The sequence below is a fragment of the Carassius gibelio genome, chromosome B15 (assembly GCF_023724105.1).
Source record: "Carassius gibelio isolate Cgi1373 ecotype wild population from Czech Republic chromosome B15, carGib1.2-hapl.c, whole genome shotgun sequence".
Classification (NCBI taxonomy): domain Eukaryota; kingdom Metazoa; phylum Chordata; class Actinopteri; order Cypriniformes; family Cyprinidae; genus Carassius; species Carassius gibelio.
In genome coordinates this window covers 14,947,413-14,967,929 of record NC_068410.1, presented here as the reverse complement: position 1 = coordinate 14,967,929, position 20,517 = coordinate 14,947,413, and the positions used below count along the sequence as shown (strand labels likewise).

Below are 20,517 nucleotides of genomic sequence, written 5' to 3'. Positions count from 1 at the left end.
TGTTCACAGTGTGTGTGTTTAACTTATGGGTTAAATGCAGAACACACATTTTTAATGACATATCCTTAAAAAGGCCAATTTTTGGACTGCATTTATGAAGTATAATGTAATTAACTCATTAATCAACAGTTAAGGAATCATTAAGAGGAAACGAAAGCCATCATACCGTAGCAAGCTCCCTTCTGAGCTCCGTCGGCCCTTCTTCTTCCTCTGCATGGGTGAGGCTGAACCTATAGAGCCCTGTGGGGAGGGGGCGTCCTTTCCCTTGCTCCTGCTAGACATGCGTAAGTTCTTGCCCAGTTTTCCTAGCGTCTTGAGAGGAGAGACCCCTTTCATGCGTTCCAGGGTGCCTTTGATGGATCCTCCCTTCCCTGATCCTCCACGGCGCACCTCATTAGCCTCATTTTCATCCTCCTCATCCTCAAACGGGTTTCTGTCCCGGGGCACATGCCCATCCAGAAGTGAGCCTCCGTTGCTTCTGGGCCAGTCCTCGTCAGAGCCAGGCTCCTCAAATGGATTGAGGTTAAGACTCATTTTTCTGAGAATGTACTCACTACGTGTAGTCGACAAGTCCACGCTAAACCTGCCTCCCTTCAGCCGAGACGGGAGGTTCTTAAGGACAGGCATGGTTTCGCTGGGAGGATATATGCTGGAAGAGAGATAAAAAAATTAAAGGAATATATTTCAACATCACCACTACCAGTAACAACTGAGTAATGAATTAGAGATGCATTCTGACTCTGTTTATACACACAGGAAATTACTGCCACATGGGCCAGTACAAAGGCATTCATCCATGATGCTGCTATTACCTTCTTTTATTTTTTTTTATGAAAATGTTCCTTCAACTTCAACAACAACTTGTGAAACAGTTTCAATAGTGTCTGATATGTAGTGTGGGTAAATGACATATCATCTATTCATTTATTTAAAATACAGTTAAGTTTTTTGGCACATTTACTTAATACTTAAGTATGGCTTCACATTAATTGGAATATATATATACTTCTGTTCAAAAGTTTGGGATAACAATAAAAAAAATTAATTAATTAATTAATAATTAATTAATTAAAAATAATGAGAGGTTATTGTGACTTTTTATCTCAAAATTGCATGTTATAAACTCAAAATTCTGACTTAGTTTTCTCAGGATTGCAAGATATAAACACGCAAATGCAAGAAAAAAAAAATTCTGTCTTCATGACAAGCAATTGAAAGCTATAGTCAGAATTGTGAAATATAAACTTGTCATTTATATATCATAATTCTGACTTTACAACCAGCAACTGCGAGTTTATATGATGCAATTCTGAAAAAAAAGTAAGAATTGCGAGATGTAAACAGAATTGTGAGATAAAAAGTCACAAATAACTTTTTTTGTTTTTTGGCGGAAACAGGCTTCTTTGATATCAATACTTCTTTATTAAGCAGGAGTAAAAAAAAAAAAAAGATCAGTAAAGACAAATGTTTTTGTTAAGTTAACTCTCCATTCATCAAAAGAGTATCATGGTTTCTACAAAAATATTCAGCAGATATTAACATTAAGCAGAATTATTTTTCTAATAGAAAAGCGAATTCCAATAGAAAACGAATTATAAAACTAATTATAAAAAATATAATTTACATTATAATATTTAAGTGTATTACTATTTTTACTGTATTTTTGATCAAATAAATGCAGCCTTGTTGAGCATAAGACTCTTCTTATTTGTTCTTTTCTTTGATGAATGACACATGTACCGCACTCAGCCCCATTTAATTTTACTGACGCACATCTACTCAATATCAACATAACATCAGCATAGCAAACAGCATTACACAACAGAGATATCTGATCTGACAGTTTTCTGTGAAGGTGTACTTATTTTATGATGGGTAGAATCAGAAGCACACCCTTTGGTTAATCTTGAAGAGAACCTTTGATGTCGGCTCTGCCTACATTGCCAGTGTAATAAAATATTTGTTAAACTCAATTGGAAGTAAAATTACACATACAGCCTTAAGAATAAGAACAAACTTATTCTGGCTATAGGACAAGCAACCCAAACTTATATCTGACACGCCTGAACATATGAAATCTTGTGTTAATAAACAAAAGGAGGCTTCAACTTGATGAACCGAGTCTATTTCAAGAAAACATGTTTGCCTCTTTCAAAGGCTTCTTGGCTAGAATAGCCCTCTTGGATATTTATGGCTATTAGAGGAACAGCGCTGAATCACTTCCGGTTTACTAATTTGTGTATGCGTGTGTGTGTGTGTGTGTGTGTGTGTGTATACAAGGGGGCCGATACTTAATGAATGATTAACTTTGGGTTAACAGCCGTCTACCTGGCTTCCTCGCGATAAAAACTACTTTCTGCCATTTAAAAAAAAAAAAAAAAAAAAATTATATTACGACATGTTTCTGAGATCAAAGTCATCTTCCATACAGAAGCTTGGAGACCAATTTAAGTGTGTAACAGCGAACAAGCTTTAAATTCCTAGAGAGGGTCTATTGTTTGTGGCTTCCTACCTCTTTTAAATAATTATGTCTGCATGACTTTTCCATATGGGTCACCTACCATTCAGGGCTTATTATTTCATGATCATTTACACTGGAAGACGTGTGCATGGTCATGAACATAATGAAAGTGGCTGGCAAGATATTTCACAGAAAATCGGTGGGGAAACAACATTGACAAGTTTCATTGAATGCACAGAAAAGCACAGAAACGTGTTTTACAGAAGAGAGAAAGTCTTAACGATTTGGAACGAAATAAGGTTGGTGATGATGAGAGGCGTTTAATTTTTAACCTGACTTCATCAGTAGGATTTAATTATTAGACAAGAAGGAAATTTACATAGCAAATGGAGTGAATGAGAAATAGAACATAAGTTACACAGCTGCTTAACCACAGTGTTCATTTATGTTTAAACTGTTTAACAGGGGATTAACAAATTAAGTTTATGAGTTAATAAGAAAAGATGAGACAGAAATGTCTCACAGCAATTGAAATTCCACTGGAAATCATCTTCTCTCTAAACATTCCCACTGAAATTCCAGCTCTAATTATAAACGGTACACTGGAGCCAATATGGAAAGTCGGGTTAGATCACTGGGTGAGATATAAAAGCCATTCTACCGCTTTCCCAGACCAACTCCTCTTCCTGTCTCATACAGGTAGGGGACAAAAGGGACAGGTCCCCCGCAGTACAGCCAATGGCAGTGGCATTCTCTAATAAGTGGATAACTGGATAAATCAGACAAGTAATCTATATGTCACTGTAAAAATAGGTTGTTAATTTGTCATCTGTGTATTATGGGAGGGCATAATAGTGCCTGTATATTTTTACAACAGACAAAGACAAAATATTAAATATAAAATACTGCAATGAACATTAACTAAATAGAAACTGTAACACAAAACTCTCTAAAGTAGATTACAGCTAACAAAAAAATAAGCAAATTTTACTGGCTAAAGTCATCAATTAGATAGTATTTTACAGTAAAATTATATATAATGTGATATTAAAAGGGTAATTCACCACTTGACTGACAAGGGTTTAAATAAAAGTCTATGTATATGCAGTAGAAACATGATTTTCTTTAAAATCAGTGTTACATAAAAGCGAGAAACAGAGAAAAGGGGCTGTGGTGAAAAAGGTAGGAAAACTTCAATGCCCATAATGCATTGGGCTTCATCAGCCTAACCAGGAGCAGGGATACAAAAAATGCAGCAGAAGTATGAGCTGTGGTTTTCACAAAAACTCTAAAGCTGTATTAAAAAAAAAACATTTTCAGCCAGATGGCATGTTTGGAGACTTCTCCAGACGGAAGAATAATACACATGTTTGATTTTCTTTTACTACAGACACTGTAATAATGCTGGTTAAAAATCTTTAAACTCAAGCTTTAAGCTTTTTTTAGTTTCTCACTGTATGTGGTAAAGTAACAGTTGGCCAATTATGGGGTTTTTACTGTTGCATTTTGTCCTGGAAAACGATATTCTTGTTTGTACTTTTTGGTTAGTGTCAAATATGGTTTCTGGAGGATGCCAAAATACCAAACTCTTGTGAAATCTAAGATGCATAAACTTAGCCTCACTCTGTTCTCACCATAATCCTCCTCATCTGGATCTACCATGACAAAATAATGCGGAACCACTGCAGTTCCAATACGGTTCAAAGTCTACAGCCATCCTGTCTCTTAGCAGGGATGGGCAGTGAGTTACACTCCAACAGAGGGAGGAATGCTCTTAATATGTGACAGACAGAGGCATTACTTCTGTTGTAGCTTTGGGTTTCAGGCTCTGCTTGAAGGAAAAGCACTGGAATGTTGGAGAGAGCCAAAGACAGCCTCCCAATGACTTTCCCCAAGGTGAAGTTTCAATGCTCCTGAATTTATAGAGTAATGCAAGCATGTGATCTCAAACAGGTCCAGTCAAATTTAGAGAACAGATTATAATTGTTTTAATTGAGGAAAAAAAAAGATATGGTTGAATTTTAGAAATATATCATACAATGTTACTATTATAGACAGACAGACAGACAGACAGACAGACAGACAGACAGACAGACAGACAGACAGACAGACAGACAGACAGACAGACAGATAGATAGATAGATAGATAGATAGATAGATAGATAGATAGATAGATAGGTTTGTTTGCGTGTCACTGAAGCTGTAAAAGTTATTGAGGATGAAAGTGTTAAAAGGGTCCCTCATGTCATCATTCATCACCACTATATTACAGATTAAACAAACACAGCATTTTATGGCTACCACAAGGTCAGGTTACTTGTTTTGACGTAACCAACAGCAAATCTTAGTCGTCCATCTTGACATTGGAGTATGCCCTGCTATAAAGTCTTTAGCTTTTCCAGGACATATTATCTTTCTCATGGGGGTAAATCTTTAACTGTACACCCGGAGAACAATGCTAGATGACCTTATGAGATCTGCTGTGAATGAGGATGGAATCTTTTCTTTTAAATGGGAAGGATAAAACATTTTTCTTAATAAGCAGGAAGAGAAAAGTATTAAGTCAGCTAATTTAGAAATCAGTCTAACCAATTTTTTTTTTTTTTTTTTTTGCATTGTCATGTGACGAGGTTGCAAAAAAAGATTTGTAAATGAAGATTACATTGAAGGACAGAGAGGACAGTACTAACTGCTGACACTGTACTCAGATTAGTTCATATGAGATGTATTAGTTTCCCTAAAAATAAAAAATAAAAAAACCAACAACAATTGACTCGAACAGCTAAGTTAAAAAAAGAAAATATTATATTTTGTAAGACATATAAAAGCGTCACGCCCCCTTTCCCCCTTTAATTATCTTATTTTGTAAAGAAATATTCAACATAGTAATAAAATACCCTAATATTTCATTCATTTGACACAGTTCTGATCAAATACAGCGTTCTCTCAGTATTACAGAAGTTAAAGTCAGAGTTTAACATGATTACAAAATACACGAGAGCTAGTTAAACTCTGCCAGTTCTGTTAAATGTAGCACTTTATAATAACAAAGGAGAAAAAAAAAACTTACAGAGTCCATGTCGAACGGTCTTCACGTCGGGAACCAGAAGTAAAAACATTTGAATGAAATAATGAGATATTAATTCAAACGGAGGAACGTCACCTACGCCAGCAGCGTAAACACACGCACAGTTCAGAGCGAGTGATAATAAATGGAGCTGCGCTTCCAGGACTTTTACTTTTTATTCGTGGGCTGGACTAAGAGAAAACGCACACTCAGCTGCACACACACTAGAGAGCAAGGAAACCGTAAAAATAAAATAAAATAAAATAAAATAAAATAAAATAAAATCCATTTATATTTAAATTAAATTATTAAACGTCAAATTATTAATTAAAAACACTTTAGGAACATATTTTTTATTAATTAAAATTTTGTGGCTATTATTGTTATTATTATTGTTGTTGTTTTAAAGAAAATTTAAGAACATTCAAAAGACGCCTTCAGGCTCTCCAAAAAGTTTTCACCAGTGTTTGCCTCAAGTATGTCTTAATTTTTATGTTGTCATTGTTTTAGTTTGTGTGTTTGTGTGAGTGTGTTTAATTGTTGGAAAACAGTATTTTGGCATTCAGGATATCCTTAATTAAAAAAAAAAAAAGTTCCTTTAATGGATTTGTGGTTTATTTAATGGGCCACCGGCCATTAAAATCGATCTGTGACCTCACAACTCTTGAATCCCACATACCCCACCTCCCCAATTAACATTATTATATTTCACAAAACAACCAGGCAGTACACGTGCCAAGGGGAAGTCAGACAAATGCGTACAGTTTTGTCTGAACAATAGAAACGGCCCTGGAGTGCGTCACGGAGTGCACATAGCAATTGAACAAGGCCTGGATAAAAGAAACTAAGCATGTTGGAGGAGTTTGAGCTTAAGCATCTTGGCAGCCCATATAAGTACTGTATTATGAAATCTGTTTCCTTTAACAATATGACAAACAGTACAGAAAAGCTTATTCGCTGATGCATAAACAAAGGATTGCCATGTCACGCCTCCCATGAACCTCAGGGACGTTCGTAGAGGTCAAAAACTTGGCATGGCTATTTAACTCGTATTTCTTTACTTTACAAAACAAGAGTGCTGACCAGTTGGTCCGATCAAATCAGGAGAATCACAATATTGTACTTTCATACTGCACAAAGGTCAGAGTTTTTTGAGCCTTTTTCTTCTTTTTTTGTTTTTGCAGCTCTCACTTATCTGCCGGACGCACTTTCTCATGTCCACCTTGACCTCTCTGCTAATCCATTATGAGATAAATGCTATATTTTCTAGTTGAAACCAAACAAGGACATCACATACTTGTTCCTGTTGATTGTCAGGGGGCAAAAAGCGCATCAGGAAACTACAGTTGGCGCCACATCTAAGACCAGCACTGAATAAAGAGGGACTGTATAAAGAGAAGCTGCAAACTAGGGTGAAATCTGGGCTTGGGGAACAGGAAATAGTCCCGCATAACATTAACTTTGTCATTGTTGTGTGTGTTTCAAAAATGGCCCATGTTTTATTTGACCCGCTTTAGCAACATTTCAATTTTTTCATTTTGTGTTTTTTAGATGGACTTTTGTAAAATAATGTCCCTGTTCAGTTATGTCACTTGATGCATTTTCAAGAATTATCACTTTGCAAGGGATTCTCTTTCCAAAATATAAAGGCAAACTATAAAGACCCATATAAAATAAAATAATTATAAAAATGGGTAAAATATTTATTTATGTATTTATTATTGAATTATAAAATATGTATTAAGACCCATATATACTGGTAAAAATACAATTATTATAAATATGTGTCAAATATCATGTGTAAAACATTTACTTTTTATTATTTATTATTTATTCTATTATTTATCTGCTATTATTTTATATCTATATTATTTCTTTATTAAAACATAAAATATATTTGTTATATAATAAAAAATAATATATCTATTAAAATAATAATTCAATAATGTAATTTTTTTTACCCATCATTAAAAGTACATGCATATTTATTTATTTTATTTTATTTATTTTTGAAGCTGTATATTTGTATATTATTTAAAAAATAATTTTGAATTATAATAATTATTAGTGTTAAAATTGCATAATTTACATTATTTTCAAATCTACAAAACTTGTGTATTTAAATGAAACATACATACTGTACATGTTTATTTATTTATTTAAATAATTATTAATAGTAAAATATATGTAAAAATATAATAACTCTATAATTTACACTATTTTAAAATGTGTTTAAATAAGTATGTTACAACTGTTTATGAAATGTCTGTTCATCACATGATTGTACAGTCATTACTGTCATTACAGTAAAACACATAATTCTTGGTTTCTCTCCCAAAGTGGTATGCTCATATCCCTGTTTTTTTCACCACTATTATGCAACATCTTGCTGGCACCTGAGTGAAGGGTCAGCAGGGGACGGTCCAATCACAGCCTGCCTGCATCCTGCACTGGTGCTCCATACAGACCAGAGGAAAAGCCCTCTGCATCTGTGCTGAGAGAAGGGCTCTCTGTCAATCCACTAGAACAGCAGCCCTGACCACAGCGAGCAATCAGCCGCAGCCTTATTGACACACTCCAGCGAGGTGCATGCCAGCAGAGGAACAGGGGTTATCCTTTATAGGGCCTGTTTTATCTGGTAGCATCCTCGTCCCGTTTCACTGGAGTGTGGGCATCTGTAAGCGGGAATGGACTGGATGGACGTCACAAGTGTAACCTTTTACATGCAGGTCAGGTTAAAATCTAATTTAAGAGGTTTGTGGGGGATGATATCATTCAGCATTTGAAGAAAGATTGATTATGGCATGTCTTTGTCCATCCCAGGCACGTTATCGCTGTACATGTGTTTTCTGTCATCCGCATGGTCCGTTTACTCTTGGCACAAGTGCTGTTTTCACTCACATGCACACGCTCAGAAAAAGGCAAAAAAGCTGTCGCTAGGGCATTATCCTTTCAAAATCTCAATCTTTAAGTTACTTATGAGTGATAAAATAATAAGTAGGTAAATGTTATATATAAGTACCTTTTGAAATGGACAGCTTTTGTACGTTTTTGAGTCTGTTTAATACTCTATGCATTCATGACTTATTTTGATGGAATGTACTACATTTTGCTGTAACAGAATGTAAAAAAAAACATCTGTTTTTAAAACAAAAATAGAAAGGATGTTCACTGGAACTAATTACCCAACCAGCCTGTCATGGTCTGTTCTGATGGAATAAATAAACAAATAAATAAACAAATTATATATTACCATTTTAATTAAGATTATGTGATATAACTCAATTTAAATAATGTTAAGACTGTTAAGCAGCTCTGGAAGTTTTCTGATGTCCCCTAGTGGGCCCCGGCCCCCTAATGAGAACCACCGTTCTGTGGCATATTCATTTGTGAAAATAAAAATAATAATTACCTCAAAAGAGAACACAAAATGAATACATTTTAATGTTTGATTTCAATTATTTGCGTGGTTGTTTTATAACATTTCTAGTATCAGTTGGACAACCACCTTACAGTATGTTCAAAGTCAAATCTGAATTGAAACGTGAAAACCAGCTGATTACAAAGTCTTCTATACTTTATTTCTGTCTGCTGTTTTGAGACGAGATGTCCAGAGAAAGTGATTTCTCAAAACTCGGTACCCGACACATTGTTAACATAATAACATGGACCATGCTAAATAAATCAAGATGTATTCAGTCATATTCCACATTTATAAAGCTTTTCAGTTTTGTTGGAGTGTATTAATACAAGAAGTGAAGGCTGAAGTATATTTGGCATTCATGTATATCACTGGCACTAAGACCTACACAACATCACTCAGTTCACCATAACATCAGAATAACCCTCTTCACCAATAGAAACAGCTGAACCCCATCACGTTAAACGAGCCTCCACTTCTCATTCCAGCAATTTCGAACCTAAGAAAAGTCAGAAATCCCTGTCAGACCAGAAAAACGTTCCTCTTACCTTGTTTGGCAGTGAAGCGATGGTAAATCCCTAAACGTCTCAGAGCAGGGACATCCCAGAGGTTTGGTATCTGTGTATATGTTTGTGTCTTAATTTGTCACTGTCAGAGTCCAACTCAGAGAGTAACTAACTCTACATGTGCTGTCGTCCAACTGAAAGCACGTCTGAAGCCCCGGACTAGCTATAGTCACTTCCTGAGTTGTTTGGGAGTGCAAAAGACGATGCTTTTTCCTCAGGAAGCCGGCCATCCCCTTTCCTCTGAGCTTCCCCACCACCTCTTGGGCCTCTGGGATCATGGGCACTATGACTCCACTAATTGCTCTGGGAATACAGTATTTTTTCTTTTTTTTTTTCTTTATTGACCGGCATGGATATGTGTGCTTATGACTAACATGGTTGGTCATCATTGGTGTGTGACGTGAGGGAAGAGGATCCGAGTGTGTAGGAGTCCACTGTCCTGCTTGGCTTTTGTCTGAAGCGTGTTTGTTGATGCTAAGCGTCCTAGCACATCTGAAGGTGTTTTCCCAACTGTGGGTTGAAATAAGCAGGGCAGACTCAGTGCCCGGGTCAATGAGTGCACCTGAACCGTCTCTGCGTGGGGTAGTTTGTTTGTTTTCTTACAGCATTGTATTAGACCCGAGGATCTATAGAGGCTTTGATCAGCGCTGTGGTAATCAGTGCTATTTATGTTGTTTACATCATAGGAACAAGCATGAATCTGCTGCTTGAAAGAATTCGCACAGCTCTATCTGAAAAAACAAGGATTCTTTTGGTTTCTTTTTTCCCTTTGTCGACAGGCCTCACCGTTGACATGGTATGTTTCTGATATAGCTTGTGTTTACGAAATGTTAACTTTGTACAGAGTTTAAAGCGACTATTAATGTTTTTCCATCTTTCAACAATCAATATTGCTGATTGATTGACTGACTTGTTGTTAATGAAAGCTGATTAAGAGCTGCTGCTACTAATGCCAGTGTCTGTAAATAACATGATTACAGTTAAGATTTTAAATGATAAAACATTTTTTGCACTGAGTTTTAATCTTAATTGGTTTGCAAGTGAAGTAAAACACATTTATGCTACAATAGCTTGCATAACCAAAACAGACTGATGCGCACAGAAGCATTGCTGCCCTCTGCTGTCTTTTTCACTTTTTTTTTTTTTTTTTACAGATTAGCTTGTTAGATTTATCTGAATTTATCCTGAAAATGTCTATAAAAAAAAAAAAAAAAAAAAAAAAACCTTGGATCTGCCATTATTTAAATTTATGTGTCTAAAAATTAAAAGACAGAACATCAAACCTGCAAAATCACATACAAGTACAAAACTATTGGCATTTATGTAATTTAGTAAATATAATAATAATAATGAGGATAATAACTAACTGAAGACATACAGTAGATTTATTATAATTTTATTTCACAAAGATATAACAGGCTATACAGCGTTATTTACTTCTGTGTTCTTTACCTTGTGTTTTTGTTTCATTTAAAATGAAAGCATACCAAAAGATAAATAGCCCATTATTACTTTGTTCAGTTTCATTTCATTTTAAATAGAAAAAAAAGATAAAAAAGTGAAACAAGCAAGTAAAACTAAAAACAGTAAAAAAAAATATTTATCATAAAAAAAGTAAGACAGATTTCTGGAAGTCTACCACTGTACAGACAAACATACTGATGCATTATACAAACTAAAATACAGAGCTAGAAGAGAATCAACTCAAGATGTTCTTCAAAATGTGGAGTCTTCTTCAAACATAATAAATTTGAGCAGGTTGAGTAATTCATATAGTAGCAGCAAACATATTAACAATACCTCATGATTTTATTACAAACCAGCCTTCATTTCTTCTGGGAAAGAGCTTAAGCTGTCGCTTTTAATGAAGCATATTAAATTCAGCACTGATATTCAAAACCCTTTTTTTCTGAAAAATAATTTAATCCTGCAAAATTTAACCAGAGACATAAACAACACAAGAGGGGATTACTGTAAATGATTTGAAATCTAAAAAGCCCCTTCGTCCATTTGTGGAAAAACTCATAGGTTCAGCATAATCTAAAAAAAAAACAAGAAATATTTAATGAGAAATATCCTTAAAATGGGTCAGTATTTCTAAGAAAAAAAAAAAGAGGCTGCTATACACTGTACACATTGTTTTCTCAGATGATCTAAAATTCACTAAATAAACTTTTTTTTTTTATTAAAGGCAAACAAGTTATTTAATATTTCCATATAACCCTGACTATAGTGGGTTATATACTAATGAAAGCAATTTTAAGGGATCAGGTACAAATAAATGCTTAATTAACAAATACACGTTCATTGTGTGAAAGCACTTCTATTGTAACAAACAAGACTTTCATTTATGATTGTTTAAACATTTCTAAATTATAAAGACAACTTTTCACAGGTCCATGCAGTGGTTAGTGGTCGCTCAGTGTTTTACTCTGAACAGTAGGCAAGATTTTTACATAAATATTTTTGTAGTTATTTTCTGTTTTGTTACTCTAGATGAATGTGCTGCTGATGCTTTGATATGAATCGGGTTTGATACAGGAGACTGAAGAGCTGTAGATGTTTGAGCAGATGCTCAGTGTCTCTCAGCGTCAGGAGAGCCTTGGCGATCAGGAAAGATGTGAAGCTGCGGATGTTCAATCCCATTGTTGTGGAGATCTTCTTGTTTCTGTAAACCATGAAGTTTATTCACCAGTTCTGTGATGAAGACCTGATGAAGATGAGGAGATAAGCACATCATCACAGAAGAATCTTCAAAGACATGATAAAACGTGTCAACAGTATATGAATAAAAACAACACAACTTAAGGACCTGACTATTTTTACAAGTATTAACTTGTCAATATAAGTTTCTTCAATTTTGTCAACAGAGGGCAGCAGAGGATGGAGCAGTGTTTGTAGTCCGAAAAGTTTTAGCTGGTTAGCATGGCCCATTTAGCCCCTGCTGGTGGTTTGTTGTAACTACATCATCTGGCTTTAGAAAGCATTCAGAAAAAAAAAATAATAATAATAATTTCCCCTTATTTTTCTGGGAATTATGCCACAGCACACCCATTTAGATAAAGAATTTCGTCTAATCATTAACACTGTTAGTCCCTATTTCCTGCAGTGTGACAGTGAGTCACTTTTATGTCTACAATAAACTCAAACACTTGCAGGGGGTTATTTAGTTAAAGATAAAACATCAGAGCTATGTGCAGAAAAGGACAGCACAACTTTGTTTGAAATGAAAGATCATGTTTATTTTCTATTGTTTGGTAGAAATATAACATGGACAGCAGAAGGGAAGCAGAGAAAAGGGGACAGAAAGAGGTAGGTAGACTTACTTCTGTGTTGTTACCGCAGGTATGAAGGATGTCCTACAAGAAATAAAAATCAAGAGATTTATTTAAGAGACTGACAAATCTTGTCCAAGGTGAAAATGGATTTGAATGGTTTAATGCTGGACTGATTCTTTTATTGCAATTAAAGAGATTTTGTTTTTTAAAGGAATAGTTTATTAAATAATTTGTTCCAAAACCCTATGGATTTCAATCTAATGTGGAAAACAAATAAAGAAATTCATAAAAGCAGTTTATATGATACACTATTTAGGTTAACTGTTCTTTTAAACTAGTTAAACGTACTACATACTGGTTTCTTCATCAGTAGTTTCAGAAAGCAGATACCTTAAGCTTCTGCGTCCTTTCTTCATCACTCTGTAGGTCTAGTAGCTCATCAATGTTCACTTCCTCAGGCATATCCTCTTCCTGTGAGGAGAGAAATAATCACATTTCACATAATCACCTTATAGATAGATTATAAAACCACATGGGTATTCAGGGACATGTTTTAAAATGGTCTAAATCCTGTCTGTCCTTTACCACTTTGTTTATATAATTGGGGAATATTCTCAATTATCGCTAGTAATGGAGTACTGCAAGGATCTATCTTAGGCCCTCTGCTATTTACTACCCCTTGGCAGTATTATTAGAAAATAGGAGAAAAATGTGTTTCCACTAACTAACTAAATTAAATTTCCAAATTATCCAAGCTAACAGTGTGATTAGTGTTACCAGCTAATCGCCACTCATGAAATTTCTGAACTGAATTTTTGCACTAAAAATGTATAATACATAAAAATGGTCTAATAATAATTATGACAAAATGTTAAACGCAAAAAAAAAAACAAAAAAAAAAAACTATTTTGAAGAATTCTGAAGAGCCAAACAGTTGGTGTCCATGATTTCCAAAGTAGGTAAAGAAATATTTGGAAGTAGTACTGTTTAATCACTAGTGTTCTTCAAAATATCATCTTTTATTTTCAACATAAGAAAGAGGGTAAATATTGTTGTAAATGATGACAAATGATCTATCGTACAAAGCTCAAAGGCTGTAATTTGATTTACATTAACGGAAAACCAATTTGGAATATTTGTAAGAAATGTAGTAATGTCTGATTAATTAACTAAATGTTCAGAACAGATTGAGATGAATCATGGAAATGATCAGATTCAAGAGATTTCAGTTGTATGGACCACTATTATGATACTATGAGCAGGTGCTTTGCGATTTTTTTTTTTTTTGTATCATTACATTACAGTACTTTTTTTTTTTTGAGTAACCAGTACAGTTTTTATTTATTTTATTTTTTTCACAGAAGATGGAAAGTCAGACAACATGAAGGAGAATTAATTAGCAACAAAATCTTGATTTAAAGGAACAGTTTACCCAAAAATACAAATTTGCTACCATCCCTTCTGGAAAAACCACAATGCATAATAATCAGGATTGGGGAGATATAGAGTACATGTAATGGCGTTATGCAATCTGGATACAAAAATCTTGTTACAGTTACATAAAAATTATTGTATTTAAATTACAGTTACATTTTGTAAAATAAATGATTATTTTGACATAATAATGATATGTAGGCGCTGCTTTATCATAATTCCTGGTTCTGTTGACACTCATGTTGACGCGGTCGCTCATGCTGTTGCGTTCGCAAATAAGATCTGTCCACAATTATTCTCCTCAAATGCTGCTACAGTGAATTAATTAGGATTCAACTTTATTTAAATATGTGATTTGAGGTAATCCAAAAGTAATTAGATTACTTTTCTTTTGAAGTACTTGGGTTATGTTACTGAATACTTTTTTAATGAAGTATTTTTGAACTGTAACGGAATACATTTTAAAAGTAACCCTCACAATCCTGATAATAATGCTTCCTCTATCCCATGTTGTCCTCTCACTCCAAAATCCAACAACATATGTGACCCTTAAGTGTCAATTTGAGATTTATTTATTATTGAGATTTATACATCATCTGATAGCTGAATAAATACGTTTGAAGATTAGATTTTCCATTGATGTATGGTCTGTTAGGATCGGACAATATTTGAAAATCTGAAATCTGAGGGTTCAAAAAAATCCAAATACTTTGAAAATCACCTTTAAAGTTATCCAGATTAATTATTATCAATGCATATTACAAACTAAAAATTATATTTTGATATATTTACTTGTTTAGAACTCCTGTTTGGCTTATGCCTGATCTGTGCATATTTCTCTTTTGATTCAGACAGAGGACTTTTTTTTAATCACAGAAGCAGGCAATATTATGTTAAGAGGACATGTATTTTAGCAGAAGAAATGGTTTGAAGGTAAAAACGCCTTAATGAATTAGTCACAAACACACACCTTTCCTTTTTATATGACATTAATGGAGTTGTGTGAGTTGTGTGGATTACTTCTGGATTATTGTGATGTTTTTGTCAGCTGTTCTCTCTTTTTTTATGGCACCCATTAACTGCAGAGGATCTATTGGTGTACAAGCAATGACAAATACAAACTCATCAACATCTTTTAACTTTGGGGTGAACTATTCCTTTATGGATGAACTATTGCATTACATGATTTGTTATCATGAACATACTGATTACAACTAACTCACAACATAGTATAGAATGTGGTGGGATTCAGTCTCACTTAACAAGTTAACACCAAATACTGCAACTACGTTAACATGATTACCAAAGCTTCAAGTTGCCATCAGTATGGTGTACATCCACACAGCGGGTTAAGAGCTGGTCATGCAAGTGTGTCTCCTGATAAGGTTACGGATGACTACAGGGAACAGGGCTGGCGTGGGAGAACTTTCAAAATCCTGAAACTAACACCACCAATGAAAGGTCAATCAGAAAAAGATCCAAGCTGAAAGCCCTACCAGGGCATCAGTGACCTTTCTTTTAACTCCAAATGCCACTGAAATGCTGTGAAACAAACATAACCCTTTACATGCTGAACGTACAGGGCAAACCTTTTGAATTTGAAAGTTTGTGCTTTCGCTTCAGATTCGTTCCTGAGCAGAAAAGCTTTGCACATTCAACAGAAAACTGAAAAGTAGTGTACCAAATACCTTGAGAATGTATATGTGTAAATATTCATGTCAATTTTGGTTGGTCATGGTTTATTTAAAGCTTGTGAAACATTTTGGTTAATCTCTTAAATATTTCCAAAATGTAATTTTCCCCCTTCTGCAAGAATTTAATTTGGGATTGAAGAGTGAGAATGTTGAACTATCCCTTTATTCAAAATAAGCTAAAAAAAAAAAAAGATTCAAGATTTTATTTTACCCCCTCAAGTGTAAGTCTAGAAAAAACCTATGTACCTTTATAAAGGTACCTTTATTTTGAAAGTGTGGTGTCAAGTGTAAAATTATAAAACATTATAACCCCAAGGGCATTACATTTTTTACAATTAAATTAAAAATATATTTTAAAATATTTTAATCTGGAAAGAAATTGTGAGTAAAAATATTTTGAAAAGTCTTAATCTTTATAAAGTATGAATAAATAAATATATAGTATAATTATATAAAAATTTATACAATATATAAATAAATGAAAAAAGTTGTACATTCAATCTCTTTCATAAAGTGATATATTTTTGCATGATAAACTGCAAATACTACTGCATTCAGTAATCTTACATGCTATAGACAATCTCTGATGGAGCACTGCACTAGCACGTCAGCGCCTCTCATGTCAGCTCAATCCAACCAGAGTAAAATGTCAGATCTTTTTTGCATCAGCTGCCCTTGGGACTCCATAAACTGTGATGTAACAGTACGCCGATCCACATTAAATGCAAAAGTGCATGTGAGATCAACACGGGCTGACACGGTTTAGTCTAACTAATTACATTACATGCCTTTGACAGAATTGGTATCATTTATCCACAAGAACATCTTTTTTCACAAGAAACCCTTTTGTTATTCTTCAAATATATGTGCATGCAGAATAAATGATTTAATGTGTTTATTAGTGACCTCTTTACAAGCTGACCATATTAGGAACAAGAACTCATCTACAGGTCAACTCTAAAAATGTAATATTGTTTATAAACATTCTAAAATGGATCTGTTTTGCTTTTTGGTCCTTGTGATGCTGATATAAGCACTTTCGCTGAATACATCCAGGTGCTTTCAGTTTCTGATCATCATCAGACGTTAATGCATTACCACTTCTCAAACTGAACTGATAATGTACATAAAAAAGCCTTTTATGCATTAAACATGTAACCTTTGTGTCCTTTATTGTGAATAACACAATAAATTCCAACTAAAACTGGAGTTACATTAAGATCAAATGGTGACCCAACATGATACCAAGTACAAATGCAGTCATGGTTTACTTGTCCTTCCATTTCAAAATGCACAACCAACTCATTTGGCTATCTTATACCGAGGGACACATTCATTTGCATCAGAATACCACAGATTATGAGTGAATACATAACCTCTGACATCCACAGCAAGATATACGAGAAGTGGTTTCTCCTTTCCTTTCAAAAGTTGATCGGTCTGTTTATTTAGCAACCCCAACCATGCATGATTATATTTCACAAAACCTTTCCATGTTATTCTTAGCATTTAGCTTTGTTTTATCCATAACAGTATCAGAAAATACTTTTTTAGTACAATTTCTGTAAAATATTACTATTTTTTGGATTAGATATATGTCAAATCTGAAGTGTAATGTTTTGTGGCTGTTTGGCCCACTGACATGAAAGATGAACCAGCCTCTGGATTATAAATAAACATGAATCCGTCCACTACAGGACTCTAAGCTGTGCTTTTTAAAAAAATTGTATCTTTAATAGAGCAGTTGACTAATGGTCCCGCTTAATGGGGCTAGGATGCCCTGTCCGTGGACCAGTTGGTACCGGGTAGTCGTTTTTTTGCAGGATGGGGGTGGAGGACAGTTGCAGGAGGGCTTTCTTTGTGCGATACAGTGACATATGGGGTCTTCATTTCTACAGCCCCCATCCCCCTTGCTCATAGGAAAACACCCCATGAGACAAATATACCATCAATCAATCCCAGGACCATAAGAGCAGGACGTAGTTGGGTCTGCTGTCGACAGGAAATGAAGGGGGGGATCTGATTACAGCCTCAGTGAAGGCTGCTTCTTTTTAGCACCAACATAACATCATAGAGAAGACTTCTGGGATTTGTCCAGTCATTGTGTACTCTTAAAGAACTGGTAAAAGTTGTTACTGGGATGGTACCCTTTCAAAAGATACTAATATGTAGCATTTAGGTACCAATGTGTACACTTTAGGAGCTAACATTTACATTCAAGCTACTGTTATATGCTCTTTAGGGTAAATAAAGAACAAAGATGATCCTTTTAAAAGGATAGCATCCTAGTAGCAGCTTTTAGTTGCTTTTTTTCTGTTTGGGTGATATTGTGCCATACTAGTGTATACATTTTACATGGAACTTCTTTAGGTTACATTTTAACAAATGTGTGTGTGTGTGTGTGTGTGTGTGTGTATATATATATATATATATATATATATATATATATATATATATATATATTTAAATTATGCTAATTATTGTTGAAGTTGTCAGTAAAAAAGATTGTTAGAGTAGCTATTACAGTGAAATAATATTTTATGTTAATACTTCATGTTCCTCACATAAATTATGTTTTATTCAATGCAGTACTTGCGGTTTCTTATTTCAATGTACAATATAAAGTAGACAGTTAAACCCTGTTTAAAAAAAAGGATTTACATGACAGAAAATATTTAGAGATTAAAATATGCTACTTTAATTAGTAACAGGCAAATTTGTAATTATACAGGTTGTGAAACTGCTGTAAACCACTAATTATAGATGTTGAAACTAAATGTGTTGCCAACCCCCCCCCCCCCCCCCCATGATCTCCCCTACAAAATTTCATAATTATCGTGGCAGGACGCCATGTCCAGTGTCAGAGTGCAAGCATCTCCCTCCTCACATCCACCATCCCACAAAGCCCACAAAGACTGTGAATGTTTACAGTTTTCTAGACGCCTGCGGGAATCCCGGAGCTCTCCATGTAAGGCAGCGAGCGCACCAACAAGTCTTGACCGCATCTTTAAACATTTAAGGTCGGGCCCCTGATCTTGTTGCTCATGGGAACTGGACCCTCTGAGGAAAAAAATCCCCTTTGTCCTGAAATACCCCAAGACACAGGAATGTAAACTAATAAGATATTTCTGCATATCAGACATGTTTACTTGTTTAAAGCCCCAAAGGAGAACAGGATAAGTAGACTGATGTAGCTTTTATGTGTGATAAATCAGCAGAGTAAAGATCATTTGGAGAGGTAAATCATGTCATAGTTTGAGGTAAAAATCTTCACAACTTATTTTTGTGTTCTTATATGAAGATTTGCCAAGAAGGATTACATAATTAATTTAGGAGTTACTACCCTTGTCTTATGACATTACAAGATTTAAAATAATTTAAAAAGTGATATTTCTGTTAATATTTATTTTCCATCCTACTGATGGATAAATAAGAAAGAAAGTACATTTATATTAAATTTATATTAAATTATTTCACTTTAATGGCAATGAAAATAACTTTGCAATTAAAGTGAAATTACTGAACATACATATGAGAGAATGAGAAAAATGCAAATTTTAGAAGAAAATTTTAGATGAGGGAGAGAGAGAGTATAAACACAAAATATAATACAGACACATAAACACACACATGTATATGGTCTACATAAACTAAAACTAAACTAAAATACATTGACATATATATATATATATGAAGGACACAAAAGGCTGTCGTTTTGTGGAATTACCCAAGAAAAGGTTCACGCCCTTCTTTATGAATAAACGTGCGGAATAATCCATTTGCACATCAAAAAGGACTCAATCAAACATTATTTCGAAACTTACTTGTGGAATGAAAATATTTTATCGTATTTTTCGTATTTTACCGTCTTTGCCATCATACATTTTACATTCCATTCTGATTTCAAATGTGACACCTGCTTCACGATTGGGACACGCAGCCTAGGTGCACATTTCCACGTGGATTGTGTTGATTTTAAATCTTCCTCCCACTGATAGAAACTTTCATTATTATTAAATATGATTGCGTCTTACCAATTAATAAATTCCACTGACACATAATCAGCAATCAAAAAGAGATTTATCAGCAACGCCTTTGCTGCTTCCATGTCATTAAATATTTGGCAGAGATTCCATTCCATGGCAGAAATTATTTGAAATTCTTCATACTGAATTTGTATGTGTTTTATTACATTTTATAGTACTCATATTATTCTTTGTTAAAAGAGGACTCACCCTTCCCAAATACAGCTCGTCTAGTCCACAATCTATCCACTTTTCCACATCCAGACGCCTCTGGAGTTCCTTTCTGTTATATTTCACGGTGACTCGTGCTTGCCTCTTCTGCACGCTGAGTCCAGCTTCCCGGCTGGTACCACGGTTCGGTGAGTGGATCTTATTGTTATAACGCCTCCCCACCCGGTTCGCAGCCATCTCCAGACTGACCCTCTGGATGGACACTTGCATCCAAATAATTGCTCTGGAGTCTGGCGGAGTAGGTGTGCTCCTCCAGCACGAGGGAGCGCTGACACCTCGAGAGCGCGCCGGGCCGCAGGGTCCTAGCGCCGCGAGGTTACCGGCTTACTTTCGCTCTCGC

At 34.7% G+C, this 20,517-nt stretch overlaps 2 protein-coding genes across 3 annotated transcripts in view; both read right to left on the bottom strand.

Moving 5' to 3' along the window:
• LOC127972519 (tumor necrosis factor alpha-induced protein 2-like) overlaps positions 1–9,665 on the bottom strand; it is a 28,334-nt gene extending 18,669 nt beyond the window's left edge. Inside the window, exons 1-2 of one of the 2 annotated variants that reach the window (XM_052576077.1) lie at positions 9,498–9,665; positions 167–649 (exon numbers count right to left, since the gene is read on the bottom strand). In XM_052576077.1, coding sequence (XP_052432037.1) covers positions 167–627 — 461 coding nt within the window. In that variant the 5' untranslated portion in view covers positions 628–649; positions 9,498–9,665. Of the gene's footprint in view, positions 1–166; positions 650–5,531; positions 5,689–9,497 lie in introns of those variants that run through there. The other variant, XM_052576076.1, reaches the window with a different exon arrangement.
• A 1,230-nt stretch (positions 9,666–10,895) lies between these two features.
• Positions 10,896–20,439, bottom strand: LOC127972128 (protein phosphatase 1 regulatory subunit 14A). Its single transcript, XM_052575435.1, has 4 exons — positions 20,157–20,439; positions 13,184–13,264; positions 12,842–12,874; positions 10,896–12,225 (listed from the first exon to the last, which is right to left on the bottom strand). Exons 1-4 carry the CDS (start codon positions 20,385–20,387, stop codon positions 12,091–12,093), a joined length of 480 nt encoding a protein of 159 aa, XP_052431395.1. The 5' UTR covers positions 20,388–20,439; the 3' UTR covers positions 10,896–12,090.
• Between the last annotated feature and the right edge of the window lie 78 nt (positions 20,440–20,517).